Below are 14,955 nucleotides of genomic sequence, written 5' to 3' on the forward strand. Positions count from 1 at the left end.
GGTTAACATGATGGAGGTGCACAGGGGTTAAGGTCATTTTCATCCAGATTGCACTCCACAGCAAATGTTTCCTTCACATTTGATGACGATGAACACATTTACATTCAACTTGCAGCTTTGTCCACAGAGCTGGACAAGTGCTGAAAACTATGGGTTGAGATTCGGCAGTTTATAAAAAGAAATGACTAAAGCAGGATAATTTATCACTTACGTCATTAACGGCAAAGACTAAATGGGTATGTAATCGAGGATGTGCAAAAAAGCCACAAAACTGTACCAAAACACATTAGCAGCCTATTGAGGAGGAGGCACAGCACTGAGTGGAAAGAAGGAAAAGGCTCAAATTATTTATTAACAGTCAACAGTAGTAAAATCACACACACACACATCTTATAAAACTTACATGTACAGCACATTCTAAACCTTTTCTACACTTGACACATTTCTCTTCCTGCCTCACCAGCGGTTTAATACCAAAACAAAACAAAACAAGGCAGAGACACGATTCAGTGTTTTCCCAGATTATAAATGAATTATTATCTGGTAGAGTTTGTCCATTGTAGCTCTTCAAAGGTGCCTAACTGATCTGCGGGCTCATATCCAGCAGCCACTCGATGGTTTCCTCCAGGAACTTCATGCTGTAGTGGGATGCGATGTTCTGAAACACTCTGATCTGCTCTGAGAAACTCTGAGGAAGAAAGACAAGAAACATGTAAGCGTCATCTGGCCAAAGATAGCAGAGTGAATTATTTGTGATGGCGTTAAAAGATCGGAAACCTTGGTTGAGAAAGTGAGGTCAAAGTCTCCAGCACAGGCACAGTACAGCGGCATGTTTGCTTCTTTCACTCCTTTACACTTTATACACATCTAAAATGATAAGAGAGAAACAGTGAGGATATGTTTTTACACCTTTAAAGCTTTTACTTATCTACTTATGCGAATGTACATCAGAACGTGTTGTACGCACCAGGTCCTGGAGCGAGTAGCTCATTAGTTTCTTCTGTAGTGCTTCCACCAGAGCCATCTCAATAGACTCCGTTTCATACTGAGCCTGGCAGTTGGAGCAGAACCACTGTGGCAAAACAGTTCCATCCTGTGGGGGAAACCGACGACTTTATGGAACAGAGAATTCCAATGGTAAAATGGAAGATACGGGCAAATCGAGTGGAGCCGATGTGAAAATGTTACTTCTGGTCCCTCACCTGTGCCACAGAGGGGTCCTTGCAGAGGTCCAGGTCGCGGCAGAAGTTGCAGTGGTGGCAGATGACCTCGGGGAGGATGTAGGAGTTGCAGGGGTCACGGAATTGGGCGTTATCGGAGAACTCGCCGACGTCCACCAGGCGCAGCAGGTCTCTCTTCAGCTTGTTCACCTGGTTCACTATGTTGGCATCCAGTGAAAGGACCTGGAGAGAGAGAGAGAGACAGAGAAAGTGAGGAAGAGAGAGAGAGAGAGAGACTAAGATGTTAGCGGAGCCTTATGGTAATTTTTTGACAGTTTGCTTGACGGTCAAAACCAGATGATTTCCTATCAGATGTAATTTGTGTTCTACCTGGCAGACATATTTGATAAACTCCAGCGCCGGGTTGTTGAGTGGCAGGTGGGAACCAGGCAGGACGGGGAACATCTCCGACGGCTGGCTCACGCCGCTCCTGGTGCCCGTCACCTTCTTTTGGATCTTTTGGGTGATGGTGAGGAAGTTCTGCGTCAGCTCGGTTGACACGTACTCCTGGGAGAAGGAGATCATACCTGTGGGACGGAGACAGAGAGTGTTATAAAGAACACCACACCTGAGAGGAAATCCATCTCAATCCAATAGATAGAAGCACATCACAGGTTTAAGTGTAACACACACTAGTTTGTGTGAACTGTAATGAGTGTAAGGTGAAGTTCCTTATTCATCGGAAGTCTCTGGAAGGTGAAATATCTTACCAGGAAGTGCACTCAAGTCCCCCACTGCCTGCTGGGAAGCCTGGCTGCCTCCCCGTCTCTTCACTGGCGTCGCCCCGGGGGCATTGCGTCTCAGCTCCTCCTTCATGCTGTGGTAGACCGCAGCGATGTAGGCTGGTGGTGGAGAGTGTGTGTGTGTGCTTAGAATTACATACTCTCGGATAGAATTTCTCAAAACACTTGTAATGTAGTGCAGGACCACATTACAGCTGCACACACACACACACACACACACACACACACACACACACACACACACACACACACACACACACACACACACACACACACACACACACACACACACACACACACACACACACACACACACACACACACACACACACACACACACACACACACACACACACACACACACACACACACACACACACACACACACACACACACAGTATGTACCTGAGACGATCATCAGGAAGTATTTCTGACAGGAGGCCGTCTGAGGCAGATACTGCATGATGTTCCAGTTGCTGTCTATCAGCTCCTCCACCTCATCCCCCTCTCCATCTCTGTCGTCCTCTTCTACATTGGCCTCGTCCTCGTCTTCGTCCTCACTGCCGTCTTCATCCCCCTCCCCTCCTTTGTTTTTCTTCCGCTTGGCTCCCTCCTGAAAACTCACGCAAAGCGAGACGTGAGCTCTGTGTTCTACTTTAAACTCTCAATTAATGCTAGTGAACAAGGCGAGCGACGCGGTTTGCTGTACCTCTCCGCAAAAGACTCCAGAGGGCAGTTTGCCCTTCACGCCACCATAGTTGGCCGGATCCATCCACAGAAGGAACTCCCAGCAACGAGAGAAGGAAATGGACAAAGAGTGGAAGATTTCTCTGGAGTGAATGCTGAAAGAGACACAATTTAAACACGATGAAGAGAGTGACTTGCACTATGACAAAACCCATGACTGCAATACATGCTGATGTGTTGGTGGTGACTCCTGCTGCTTTTCAGAAGAGAAGAGCAACAGTGAAAGAAAAACAACAAACCCATTACAGCAACTGATCTCCTATCAGATTGGTATTTTATTGATTATTACTCCATTATCTTGTTTTTGTGAAGTAGCAAAGGCAGACTTCCTGTCTTAAGTTCCTTTTACAGATTCGGGTGCCCATGAATCAGCCACAACAACATCTGTGGCTTTTAATGGCAAATTATGTTTCATGCTGATTTAGAGTATTAGCTCCTAATTTGGATGAGTGAAGACTTAGTTTGCTCTGCAGTCTATATTTGTTTTGATTTATAACAGATCTTTATTTCTATTATGTATGATCCTATGCTGTATGAACATGTGACCTTTGCAGGGTTCATCTCTGACCTGTTGGTGATGTATTCTACATAGCCAATGGCATCGTCTATCCTCCGCTTCTTAGTACACAAGATGATCCTGTTGAAGTTCCCGTACACCACGGTGGAGCCAAGCCGCTTAAACTCTGCCACCAACCTGAGAACAGAATGAGAGACTTGTTCATGGAAGGTTATGACACTGTGACGCAGATCATGTATGTGTGTGTGATGTGTGACTTACTGGAGGAAGACCTTCTTCATCATGTTGTGCAGAGTGCGGTGCAGCGCGGGGTCATAAAGCAGAGAGCTGGGGGAGCGCAGCCAGCGGTAGAAGTGCATCACCTGGTTGTCTGCGTAAACGTTATGGTACTGTGTGATCTCTCTGACCCATCCCACCACCATGCTCTTCAAGATCCTGCTCACACAACAACAGCAGCAGCAGCCAGGTAAGCACATGGATCAAACATGACAGGAATTTTAAATGGCCGCAGTTCTCACACACCTAAAGGTGTTGGAGCACAGTGCGGTCTCGTCGTAACTCGCCACAGCACTGGCTCCCTGGTTTCCTGACATCATGTCCTCCAATGAAGCCTGCTGGATGACGTCGAAACTAACGCCCAGACTGGCTCCACCCTCCATATCATTGACATGCTGTGACTGGAGGATGGTGTTTACTGCCAGGCTCTGCAGGTCCAGCTCCACACACGCTGGAAACAAAACACGCAGACATTTGTGCCACAGTTATACCAAACTTTTCCCTAACACTATTCAAGTGAACCATATGTGAATGTGTACCTGTGGAAAAGCATCCTTGAGCATTGATCTCCACAGAGCCGCGGTCATCGCTCTCCATGACCAAACGACTGTCATCAGCCTCCTTTCCCCCGAGGTCGGGCCTGGATGTGGGCGACAGCCACAGCAGGTGGTTGTGCTTCCGCAGATGTCTTGCCAGGAATAAGTCTGAGCCGAAGATGGACACATCCTGCGGCAGGTTCCCCACAGGTAAGTGGTAATACCTGAAAGCAAGAGGGATTATGTCATTATTACTCAAATGGTTCATGCACAATTATGAACATGGTTGACCAAAAATAAAAAAAATAAAAAAAAGTAAATTATAATAAAATAAAAGTAGATTGTGTTAAATATTACAGGGGTTCATTTGGGGTGTATAATGCACAATACAATGAAACTAAACTAAAGTCCGTCCATCAGATCCTTTATGAATTGGCTCCCCAGGGCCAGCAGTGCACAGTTCCCACCTGGCCATGTCGAAAGCCTGTGAAAGGCAGCTGTCCAGGTTCAGGTAGTGTCGGATCATGCGCCGGGCGCCGTGACGTTGCCAGTCCAGCACATTGTAGTTGATTTCATCGACCACGTGCACGGGAACAACTGGGAATTCCTCCAGCACCGGCATGCCTGCTGCCAGCCGCCGCACGTCCCAGTTGGACTGCACCGCAATGAGTGTGGGCCCGCGCCGCTCCTCCTGAAGGCAGCAAAGGAATGGAATTAGCATTGACTATTCGTGTAATTATTAAGATAATATAACAGCTTTAAAACGGTGTCACTTACCTTGTAATTCAGCAGTATGCGCTGAAGTGCACGGTGGATTGCTTTGATATCATTTTCAGCCCGAACTTCAAAGTTGTGTTTCTCTGGAGGGAGGAGCTCCTCGGTGGTTTTCTCCAGCAGGGACGTGCGTTCCGCCGTGTAGAGTGAGCTCAGGTTTGGCATCTGGTTGCTCCGGACCTTACAGGATAAAACACGTCAACCAAGATGACATAAGGAAGTTAAAAAAGTTAAGAGCTTGAGCACTCCTCTGTGCTGGCCTGGATATCAGTAAATCGGGGTAAATTATGCCATTTCTCAACAATGTGCAGGGAGGAAGTGGCAAATACATCACAAGTGCATTACAAAAGCTTGTTAACTTTTAATTAAGTCAGGCATTTATTGGCACTCAGAAAAGTCTCAGTTGACAAGATATACGAGCTGGCAACATGAAGTCGGAGGAAGAAACAACAGTTTGATTGTTCTTACTGTGTCTAGGACGAATATGCTCGCCTTACGCTGAGAAGGGATGAACAGGCCAAACAGAGCCTTGTGTCCCTGGCTGTGATGGTACAGATACATGTGGCGAACACTCCCTGACCGCAAAGAAAACAGGAAATTTGTTTATAGGAAGGATTTGTTGTCTTTGTTCTTGTCATCTACACAATGACGTGTGAGCACTTACAATCACAGACATTTCATTAAACAAGATCCTGATATACAGAACACATACCTCAAAACTATACCACCAATAAGTTTAGGATATTGAAATCACACCAATATGCGAGACAGGTCTCACCTGGTTCCAAGTAGCTGAACTGGGCTAAAGATCTCATCTCCAGGTGCTCCAGGTCAAAGGTGTCAGCCTCCCTGCCAGCCAGGTCCCTCACAACGTGCTTATTAACCATACACATGCAGCCCAGCTGCACCAGAGCACGAAACAGCAGGGGGACCTGCATGATGTCAGGAGACAACAACTCATTAAATAGGATAAATACAGAATATATGGCAATACTTAAATATATATATATAGGATAATGTTAGAACGATACAGTGGGTTTGCTGTTTCTGATTGATAGACATACAGGATTAGAAGCTCTTCTATGTACCTGTGTTTCATAAACCCCTTCAATGTCTGGGGCAGAGAGGTCAGCGTTGATCTCGTTGATGTGCTCCTGGTACATGTCCTCTGGTACACAGTACTGGTACAGGTAGTACACCATGTTGGAACGAGGCAGCAAGCGGTTCACCTGAAGCCAAAAGTCACCAATGTCACTTACAGAAATAACCATATGGTGATGTGGATATTTGTTCAAGCACGTACCTTTTTATATGTGGCTCCCTCCTCCTGCTTTGGGACTTTCTGATTGACATAGAATACCCGCGGGATGTTGAGCTTCATGCAGTGAAGGTCATTTCCAATCACAGCCCACAACTTGTACAGACCAGGGTGACTGGTTTCTGCAATCTGGAAGCAGGGAGATGGGACATTTCAATAGACAATAGTGTTCAGTTGACCATGCACAACATTTATTTTATTTTGTTTACAACTTTCTATTGTTTTTAAGAAAGTGGGTGAGGATGCTCGAGGGGATTTTTGTCCCACCTGTACAATTTGCCATGGCATGTCCAGGATGCTCCGCGCCGTTTTACGGAGGAAGCTTCCCAGGCCAGTGGTTGGACCGTCTCTGATCAACCCTCCTCCTACAGACTGGGCCTCCCCATCAAGAAGCCTCCTTCTCTTTTTTCTCTCCTTCCTCTGCCTCAACTGCAGCTCCCATTTTTTCTTATGGTAGCGGAGCCACACCAGAAGTTCCTCCTGTGAAGACACCACACAATAACACAGCTGTTAAAGCTTGAGCCATTGATAATCATTACATTCATTACAATCATAACGGTGCGACAAATGTAGATGATTTTCAAAGGTTGCCTACCCGTGTTCTTCCCATGGGTGGTGGAGGTCCCAGAATCTCTCTCCAGGACTGGGTGAGCTCAACATCCTGGGACTCCACCTGGCTGCCCTCTCCTTGGGACACACGCTTGCGCTTAGTGCTGATTAGGATGGCGGGCTGCAGAGGTCTGGGTGGCATCCCAAAGTCCTCTATGTCTGCGTTTGGCCGTGCTTCATGGGGCTGATGGGCCACCTGAGAGAGAAGAGGACATGTGGAGGAGGAGGATGGAGACAACAGTGCTCAGAAAGTTAATAAGCACATTTGTTGCTGTCTCATTGAGTGTGGAGGGGAATTTGTGAGCTTACCTGTCTCTTGCCCTCACTGGTAAACAGCTCACTGATTTTCTTCTGCTTGTAGATATCGTTCTTCTCCAGGAGTTTCTTATGGAGCCAGTCAGGATGTCTCACTCTGGGCACGGGGTTTTTCACCTTATCACAAACACAAACAATTATATTTCCTCTCTAGTTGAACCTGCAGCAGAATAAGAGACCCGAGGCACCAGGTGAGTGTTTTACCTGTTGCAGCGCTGCAGGAATGGTGATGATTTTCTGGATGGCACTGCCCAACCTCTCGATGTAATAGCTCCAGTCAAGAATCTTAAGAGGTCAACACAGAAATTTAAATGTTCAAATTCATGCAAATCAAACAAACAAAATGCTTGTCCTCTCATAACTCTGTAACCATAACATTTACTAAAAATGCTTCCCTAAACACTTACAGAGCGGATGTCGAAGTCGTGCAGGCTGGGCATCTTGAGCCACTTGCGTAGGAAATGCTTCTTCACACTGGACTCTGCTTGGAAGATGGCCATGGGAATGGCTCTGAAGGAGAAACACAAACTCAGGACTCTTCTTGTTCTTATAGATAAAATACATTTATGAACCAGACGATAGTTCATTGTCCAACAAAGAAGAGCTGTTCCAAATATTACAGGAACCCACATTTTCTCTTTATGCTGATTATACGTTATGTTATGTACACTGTATCTGGAAGGTTCTACAGCTAGTTTCCAACATCAAGTAACTGGAACTTGCAGACATAATAATACAATAGAATGAAGAGTGCATTCGCCTTCGGAAGGCAGGTTGTGCCCGATTTAAGGAAGTGGATGACTCTCTATCTTCTGTTGAGGAAGTCGCACTCCATTAAAACCGCAAATGTCTGCGTCTAATGTTACACTGGAAGTAGAGACCACTAATAGCTTTTTACCATATACAATGTCAGATGCATAGAGCTGTGTGGCTTGACCTCTGTCTGGCCTATTGAGTCTGCTCCCACCGCTTGGCTGCGATTTACTGCTGCTACAGAATTACATACTGCCACCATGTGTGAATGAGTGTATGATTGAGCTGTCTGTCTATATGTGCTATGTTCCCAATAACCTAGGATAGGATAAGTGGGTATGGATGGATGGTTTACTATACATATCATAAAGGACTGCATGTTGGCTGTCTATCTATTCAGAGATGTTTCCCACCTCTCTGTAACAGGGGAACCTTCAGGTTTTCGGGAGATGACGTAGCGACAGCTCAGACCAGCATCTTTCACCATTTGGTCACCCAGGAACTCGGCAAGTCTCTTGGCCGTGCTGATGGAGGTGGACTTCTGCTCTCCATAGTCCTCAAGCTTTCTGGACATTGAACGATTTTCGGAAATCAGCTCAAAGAGCTCGGCATCTGGCATGTTAGCAGCCTGGACAAACAGACACAAAATTAGATAAATCAACCGGTTCTTTGTGATGTCACTAAAGACCAAATGTTATTCCAAACAACACTCAAGTCCCACACACAGACCATTACCTTGCTGTAAAGAACATCCAGCCAATAGTCAGCCACTTTGGCCACTGAGGCGTAGACCTCTTCCAGTGTGGTCCCTTTGAGGAAGGCCTCAAATACAGAAGACTGGAAGATCTTGATAAGCTGGAGCTCTCCTCTCCTCTTTATTTCAAACCCTTTCAGCTCAGCCAGAGAGCCGTCTTCATTAAAAACGGCATACCTGGTAGTAAGTAAAGAGTAAAGAGAGGAAAGCTTTACATCATCATCGTAATCACTGTACATTTAACTATCCAACCCATCCACTAATCTAACTAAAAGCCCATGCACAGTCATGAGTCTGGAGGTGCATTTGATTAATCTAAGATCTCAAGAACTAAATTGATTTTCCTGTAGCATACCTTTTTTTCAGCTTCTTCCCTTCTTCTTTGGAGGCAGGCAGGATCATTGCCAGGTACGGCCCATCCACCTCAAAGAAGATGCTGTTCTCTGATCTGGTCTCGTATGTGAGCGTTGCGGGATCGATGAGCTCGTGGTACTGATCGTTAGTGAATCCCTCCTTCACCATGATGTTCAGCATGGCCCCAGGGTAGGAGATGGTGACCTTGGGCTTCTTTTCATTGTTGGTTTTTACGACAAAGTTCTCAGGAAAGGTGTTGGGAAGTACACACCAGATACCGTCAGTGTCCAACTCCAGGGGTCTCCTGTGTACGCAGAGCAGCAGGGGAGACGCACGTTATGTGTGTGGAACAAATTTATTACTGAGGTTTTCAACTCCGGCTTCGCTGCTCTGGGGCAATTTCCCCGATTGATCAGATCGTGACACTCACCCTATCTGTTCAATAAGCTCTCTGGCCTGGGTGATGATGTTGGCTCCAGTGTAACATACAATGCCGGCCATCTCCATGGAGTACCAGCGCGCCCTGGTGGAAACACATAGACACGACAAGATCAGGTCTTCAATACTGCAGCATATATCACTCATCAGTAACTTATTTTATCAGCAAGCATGACTGAAGAACTAATATCAAGCAAGTAGATATTGGATTATTGCAGAAACTGAAGAATTTTACCCTTTTCTCATGACGTAACCATAGAAGGAGTTGAGAATGCACTTGTGAGCCAGCTGGAGAGAGTCGTACAGGATCTCCATGTTCTTGCAACGTTTTGCTTCAGCAGCATCACCGCTATCCTGAGCTGCCGACAGCTTCTTCTTCCACACCTGTGATGATGGAATGTGAAAAACAATTACTTCAGAGAAAGTGATCCTGACTGGATGAAAGGCGAAGCTGGTCCACTGCATGCCAACTAAGGAACAAACAACCATTAGAAACAGACGAGTAATAATAATTGAATACCTTTATCTTTAATTTTTTCCAATTTTCATGGAACTAATTAGTTCTACAATGGGAAATGTACCTTGTGCAGCCCTTTGAATTCGTAGCGGCGATCTCTGAAAGCTCTCACAGTGTCAACATAGAAGGAGTTCTCCCTCTGACAGATGGTAGTGACCCGCTCCTCCAGTTTGGTGACATGCGTCTTCTTATAGGCCTTCTTACAGTAATCTGAAAACACACGACACACAATAGTTTTAGACAAATTCTGGGGCTATTCATGTTGAGGACCTCTAATCAGATACACTTTTGACTTCAATACACGACTGCTCTAATAATGATCATAATAATAATAATAATAATAATAATAATAAGCCAATATATGTTGTCTCTGCACGAACATCTAGTGAGAAACAATGCAGTACCTGAATGATTCTTCATTTGAATTAAAGATCAATTGTAATTAAGATCAAAAGGTCCAAAAAGAGCCCAAACAGTTCCAACAGAGGGTCACAAAGAAGCATACCTGCCAAGCGTTTCTTCTCGTGTTTGGCCTGCTCCTCCCGGTTGAGGGTGTGGAAGGCGCGAGGTGGGCCGTTGGGGTACAGTGGAGGGAACTTCTCTGATTCGAGTTGCTGCTGGATGCGGTGGAACTCACTGCGGCTGGCAGGCACTGCAGACAGAGGTAAACATCTGACTCCACCTCATGTTGTAACACTTAATAAGCATGAACTGATAATGATGTGCTGAGATTTACTTCCATATATTCCATATTTCACTTTATGTGGTTCTGCTTCCAGAGGTCAACGTTGATTCAAATCACATTTGTGTCAACTCTCATAAAATGCACCATAATAAACTTTCACATGCATCCATTTTCAATGTCTTACTGATTTCCCCTCTCCATTGCCAGGTCATCTTCCTCTGGCACGTAGCTCCAGGCTTGTTAAAGTCACAGGCAGCACAAGTTGCCTCATTAACAATAGCAGACGGCTGTGAAGGGCAGAAAAGAAAGTGTTGATCATTTGTCTATCAGCACCGTTCCTTTACTTTCCTGCACAATTCTCCTGGGGCTCCGTTACCTGCAAGCGGTTGGTAAGGATGATATTTGGGTACATTGCTCCAACATCAAGATGGTAAATGAGGGGGCATTCGATCCTGTTTGGAACCTCCTTCAGAGAGGTCAGCTTATTTTTGATTTCATCACAGACCTGAGACAAATTCACAGACGACAGAATGTCAAACTCATTTTACACCTCATGGATGACGACGCTTGTCATGACTCTTCATATAATAACTGGAGATGCAGTGGAAAAAAGACTGGACATACTGACCTCGTTAAAGTTGGTGACTTGTTCTAAAGGGATTTTCTCCTCTTCCTCAATTGCGTGACGCATCGTTCTCTCAACTCTTTGAAGCAGAAAGTCAAACGCAGCTGGATTCTGAAAACAGAACGTACAGATCACATTGTCACAACTCAGGGCTGTGACAATAGCACAACACAACTAATAAGGCATAGAATGAGAGGCAAGTTGCACTGGGATGGGCTGTACCATTTTAAAGCGGCAGGGGATGTCACTACGAAACACTCCAGACTCCAAGGCCTCCACGTGCCCCCCCACATAGGTCTCAGAGTCCAGGACATGGCCATCGTCTGTCATCTTATTGAAGACCTGCTCCTGCTTGTTGGGGAAGATGATGTTGGCGTGGAAGGCCTGCACCATGAGCAGGGCCTCGCAAAGAGTACCAGAACCTTTACGCAGCACCTGGCAACACAAGGAGACGTCAGCAGTGCCGCCAAATGTACAAATCAAACAAAAAAAGGTGGAAAAGAAAGTAATTATAACACACAAAATAGACAAACCTCATCAGGCTCCATGGGGATGATGGTGCAGAGAGCAAAGATGAAAGGGTGAACATATTTCATGTAGAGGTAATATGTGGCCACAGCATCAGACACGGAGTAAGTGGCTAAAGTCTGACAGAAACATAAAACAAAGAAGTTAAGAGAAAATTCCAACATGTGATTCAAATAATCCGATCCTTCATTGTGTGAGTCAGCACCTGTGGCTCCTCTGTGGCCATGCGACACATCTCCTCAGGGTCCAGCTCCACGGGGTCGTAGCCCAGCTTGGCCTTGGCTGCTGCCTTCAGATTATGGCTGCCCACCGGCAGGTAGCTGTCTCTCTTTACCCACCTGAAAGGAGAAACAGCGAGGCCATTAGTCATTGCACAGAATGATTAATAGATAACGATTTTCAAAATGGTTTGCATCATTGTAAATCAACACCATTTAGCGATTTGCAGCTGCTACCTTGAACTTTGGGAACTTGTAAACAGTTAAAAATTCATAAATAGATTGAAAATTATTGTAATTGGCACCGTGCAAAGCTTGAGTAGATCATTTAGATTTTGGCTGTCAGGAGAAGACAAACCTATAGCAGTCCATGTGGATGGCCTGGCTGGACTTGTATTCCCCCTGGTTGTCCTTCTGGAAACCAATCTCCCTGTGCATGTTCAGGCCATGGTGGGAAGCACGAGTTTCAATAAAAGGCCTGGGAACGAGAGAAACCAAAGTGAGGGGGAGTGAGGGAGAAACAAAAGCAAACAATGTTGTCTATTAATAAAATATCTAAGAGTTTTAGAGACATTGTGAAACCTCACCAGTCAAAGAAGTCCCCGTTGTATGTGACGAAGATGTTTGGCTTGGTTTCTTGAACATGATCAAACCACCTCTGAAGCATAGCCATCTGTAGACAGAGCACCACATCAGAGCACATTGATGCAGGCACTACATTTATATTGTAGGAATTAATTTATATGTATATATCTAACATTGTGTCTACATACCTCATCGTCCTCATTGAAAATTGTAAAAGGTCCTTCATATTCTGGCTTGGGTGTGAACTCAAAGTCCTCAATGTTATCAGAGACAATCTCCCTGTTTGTTATTAGAAAGCCCTAGAGAACAAAGTTAAGGTTACTACAACCTATACACGTAAAACACAAATTGAATATAAATGATGTAAAAGTGGAAAAGAAATAAAGCACACCTGTCCATCAATCATGTAGGAGATCATCATGATCTGATCCGTCTCTGCATCGGGGAATTTCAGTGGAAGTTTGGTGGTCTCTATGTCGAAAGCGCAAACCACAGGGTCCTAAAGAGAACAACCAAATCCTTTATGGAAGTCCACAGTGAAGGTGATTCAATGCCAGTCTTAATAAACGACAGATCTTGTGCTCTGATGTAGATATAAAGATCCTCATACTGGTCGTTCCACAAGATCGTCCCTCCGTACGATCTCTGGCGGGTAAGCACTGCCTCTGTACCGAACGTCGTACCAGTGAGCCTGAAGAATCACGATGACAAAGAGCAGAACAATGAGCCTGCATTCTGTAATCAGTTTCTCAAACACGGAGATGACAAAGATCTGTTCTGTTACCACGTGGATCTTGAGGTCGATGGACACGCGAACGTGGTAGGGCACGTCATACTCTCTCATATCCACTATATTGTCCAACTGGTCCGATATACTCTTCATCATCCCGTCTTCATCTGCCGACTTCAAGCTGCCGCCCGATAAGGCGCTGCAAAAAACAAAAGAAGCGTCAACGGACTGATAGAAAAGGAAATAAAAGGGAAAAGCATCCTAGCAACGAACAGAATTATTATGCCCTTTGTGCATAATATATGAGCTATTTAAGTACCTTGATAACATGGCGGTATAGGCATCATTGGACTGCTCCCTCTCTTTGTTCTTGCGCACAGCTGGGGTAATCTCACGCCTCACCTTGACGAGATCATCCACCGTGTTGAACCACACCTTGATGTAACCTCTCTTCAATCCAACCAGGTGATTGGGCTGTGGAGAGAGTGTGTCAGCGGAATTATGGTGTTTGTATAATTCCATAACTTCACAGCAACACATCAAAAACACTAATGTTCCTGTGATATGCACATAATCATAAAGTGTCATAATGTGAGGAGTAAATCTTACCAGGTCTAGATCCTCTTTGGCGAGAATTTCAAGCTTTGACACCTTTCCTTGGAACTTCTTCGACAAGTAGGAGATAACTTCTCTCTCACAGTTCTGGATGCAAAGCACAAGTTTTCTTTAAGGAAGCGTTTATAAAGAACATGGTCACATGACATGTAAACCAAATGACAGGCACTGACTTACCTTTTTAGTAGCTATATAGAAATATGGCTTGAAGGGGAGCGCCACCTACAGGGAAAACACATATCAGAAACATGTCACCGCAATAACACTTTGCAGCATCTCCCCACTGAGAGTGCACTGAGCATCTTCTCCACACACCTTGAACCTGCTTCCATCCTCCTGAATGAAGTAAAAGTCCACAGCACTGATCATCCTTTTGTCTTCATCCAGGATCTCTGTCTAGAAGGTGCAAAGGAGGAAAATGCGTCACGTTTAGTGTTTGCTCTTGGTGGGTAACACTCGCAGAACACTGACATAAATTCCGTGGACCTACAGGGTGCATGTTGATCAGCCAGCCGGTTTTCTCCCCCGGCTCCTTCGTCCTCTCGAAGCCGAAGCGGGTGTCCATTTCATCGGTGAACTGGCTGCGCTCCAGCCGCTTGAGGGCCGAGCCATCGTCCCTGTTTCAGACAAACACACACAGTTACCACACATTCTCTTTGCCTCGCCGTCTACTCACTGGCATGAACCTCACAGAAAGTTAAATGAATGACCCGTATGTGCGCTGTCAGGGCAGCAGGAAGGCGAAAACAACTTACTGGTTTTCCTGGTCCCCACTTTGTCCACGCTCCGCTTTGTACCTTCCACTGTTTTGCAGCACCATCGTCTATCGTTGTCTTTTCGGGTTTATCCTGAATAAACCCGCTGTGCTTTAAAGTCTCTTACTAAAGGCGCATTTAGCTAACAAATCTTCACCGCATTAAGCTTAAATCTTTTGGTTTTCTCTGCGCGAGCTCTGACAGCTTGTGTGTTTTCTTATTTTGGCGCGTTCTGTAGTTGCCGCGAGAGCAGAGCACGAGAGGAACGAAAACAAAGATCATCTATTACACAGAGCAACCACTTCACACGAAAATGTTCTGGTCTCGTACTGGAATGGAAGAG

General features: G+C 45.4%; 1 protein-coding gene across 1 annotated transcript; it reads right to left on the reverse strand.

Moving 5' to 3' along the window:
• Window positions 1-334: 334 nt before the first annotated feature.
• Window positions 335-14,820, reverse strand: pole (polymerase (DNA directed), epsilon). The gene is made up of 48 exons (XM_076151186.1): window positions 14,613-14,820; window positions 14,348-14,474; window positions 14,173-14,253; window positions 14,035-14,079; window positions 13,852-13,944; window positions 13,562-13,716; window positions 13,297-13,441; window positions 13,123-13,203; window positions 12,904-13,011; window positions 12,701-12,811; window positions 12,515-12,600; window positions 12,286-12,405; window positions 11,915-12,047; window positions 11,715-11,828; window positions 11,404-11,616; window positions 11,185-11,292; window positions 10,933-11,061; window positions 10,741-10,843; window positions 10,377-10,523; window positions 9,936-10,081; window positions 9,590-9,738; window positions 9,347-9,439; window positions 8,918-9,220; window positions 8,544-8,739; window positions 8,222-8,436; window positions 7,463-7,565; window positions 7,260-7,340; window positions 7,050-7,172; window positions 6,727-6,936; window positions 6,399-6,611; window positions 6,117-6,260; window positions 5,902-6,042; window positions 5,592-5,745; window positions 5,282-5,388; window positions 4,817-4,993; window positions 4,507-4,730; window positions 4,043-4,263; window positions 3,750-3,954; window positions 3,489-3,662; window positions 3,279-3,404; window positions 2,673-2,805; window positions 2,369-2,576; window positions 1,931-2,062; window positions 1,551-1,747; window positions 1,203-1,403; window positions 968-1,093; window positions 778-867; window positions 335-688 (listed from the first exon to the last, which is right to left on the reverse strand). The coding sequence occupies exons 1-48, from the start codon at window positions 14,675-14,677 to the stop codon at window positions 578-580; spliced, it is 6,867 nt and encodes a 2,288-aa protein (XP_076007301.1). The 5' UTR covers window positions 14,678-14,820; the 3' UTR covers window positions 335-577.
• Window positions 14,821-14,955: the final 135 nt, after the last annotated feature.

The sequence above is a fragment of the Genypterus blacodes genome, unplaced genomic scaffold (genome assembly GCF_046128005.1).
Source record: "Genypterus blacodes isolate CSIRO-AG114 ecotype Tasmania unplaced genomic scaffold, CSIRO-AGI_Gbla_v1 ptg000053l_1, whole genome shotgun sequence".
Classification (NCBI taxonomy): Eukaryota; Metazoa; Chordata; class Actinopteri; order Ophidiiformes; family Ophidiidae; genus Genypterus; species Genypterus blacodes.

Bases quoted from the DNA above. Each gene is read 5' to 3' on its own strand.
- pole (XM_076151186.1), bottom strand. From the start codon at position 14,677: ATGGTGCTGCAAAACAGTGGAAGGTACAAAGCGGAGCGTGGACAAAGT. The intron at 13,945-14,034 runs GTAAGTCAGTGC...CTTTGCATCCAG, and splicing joins TCTATATAGCTACTAAAAAG to AACTGTGAGAGAGAAGTTAT. The intron at 5,746-5,901 runs GTACATAGAAGA...GACATCATGCAG, and splicing joins AAGGGGTTTATGAAACACAG to GTCCCCCTGCTGTTTCGTGC.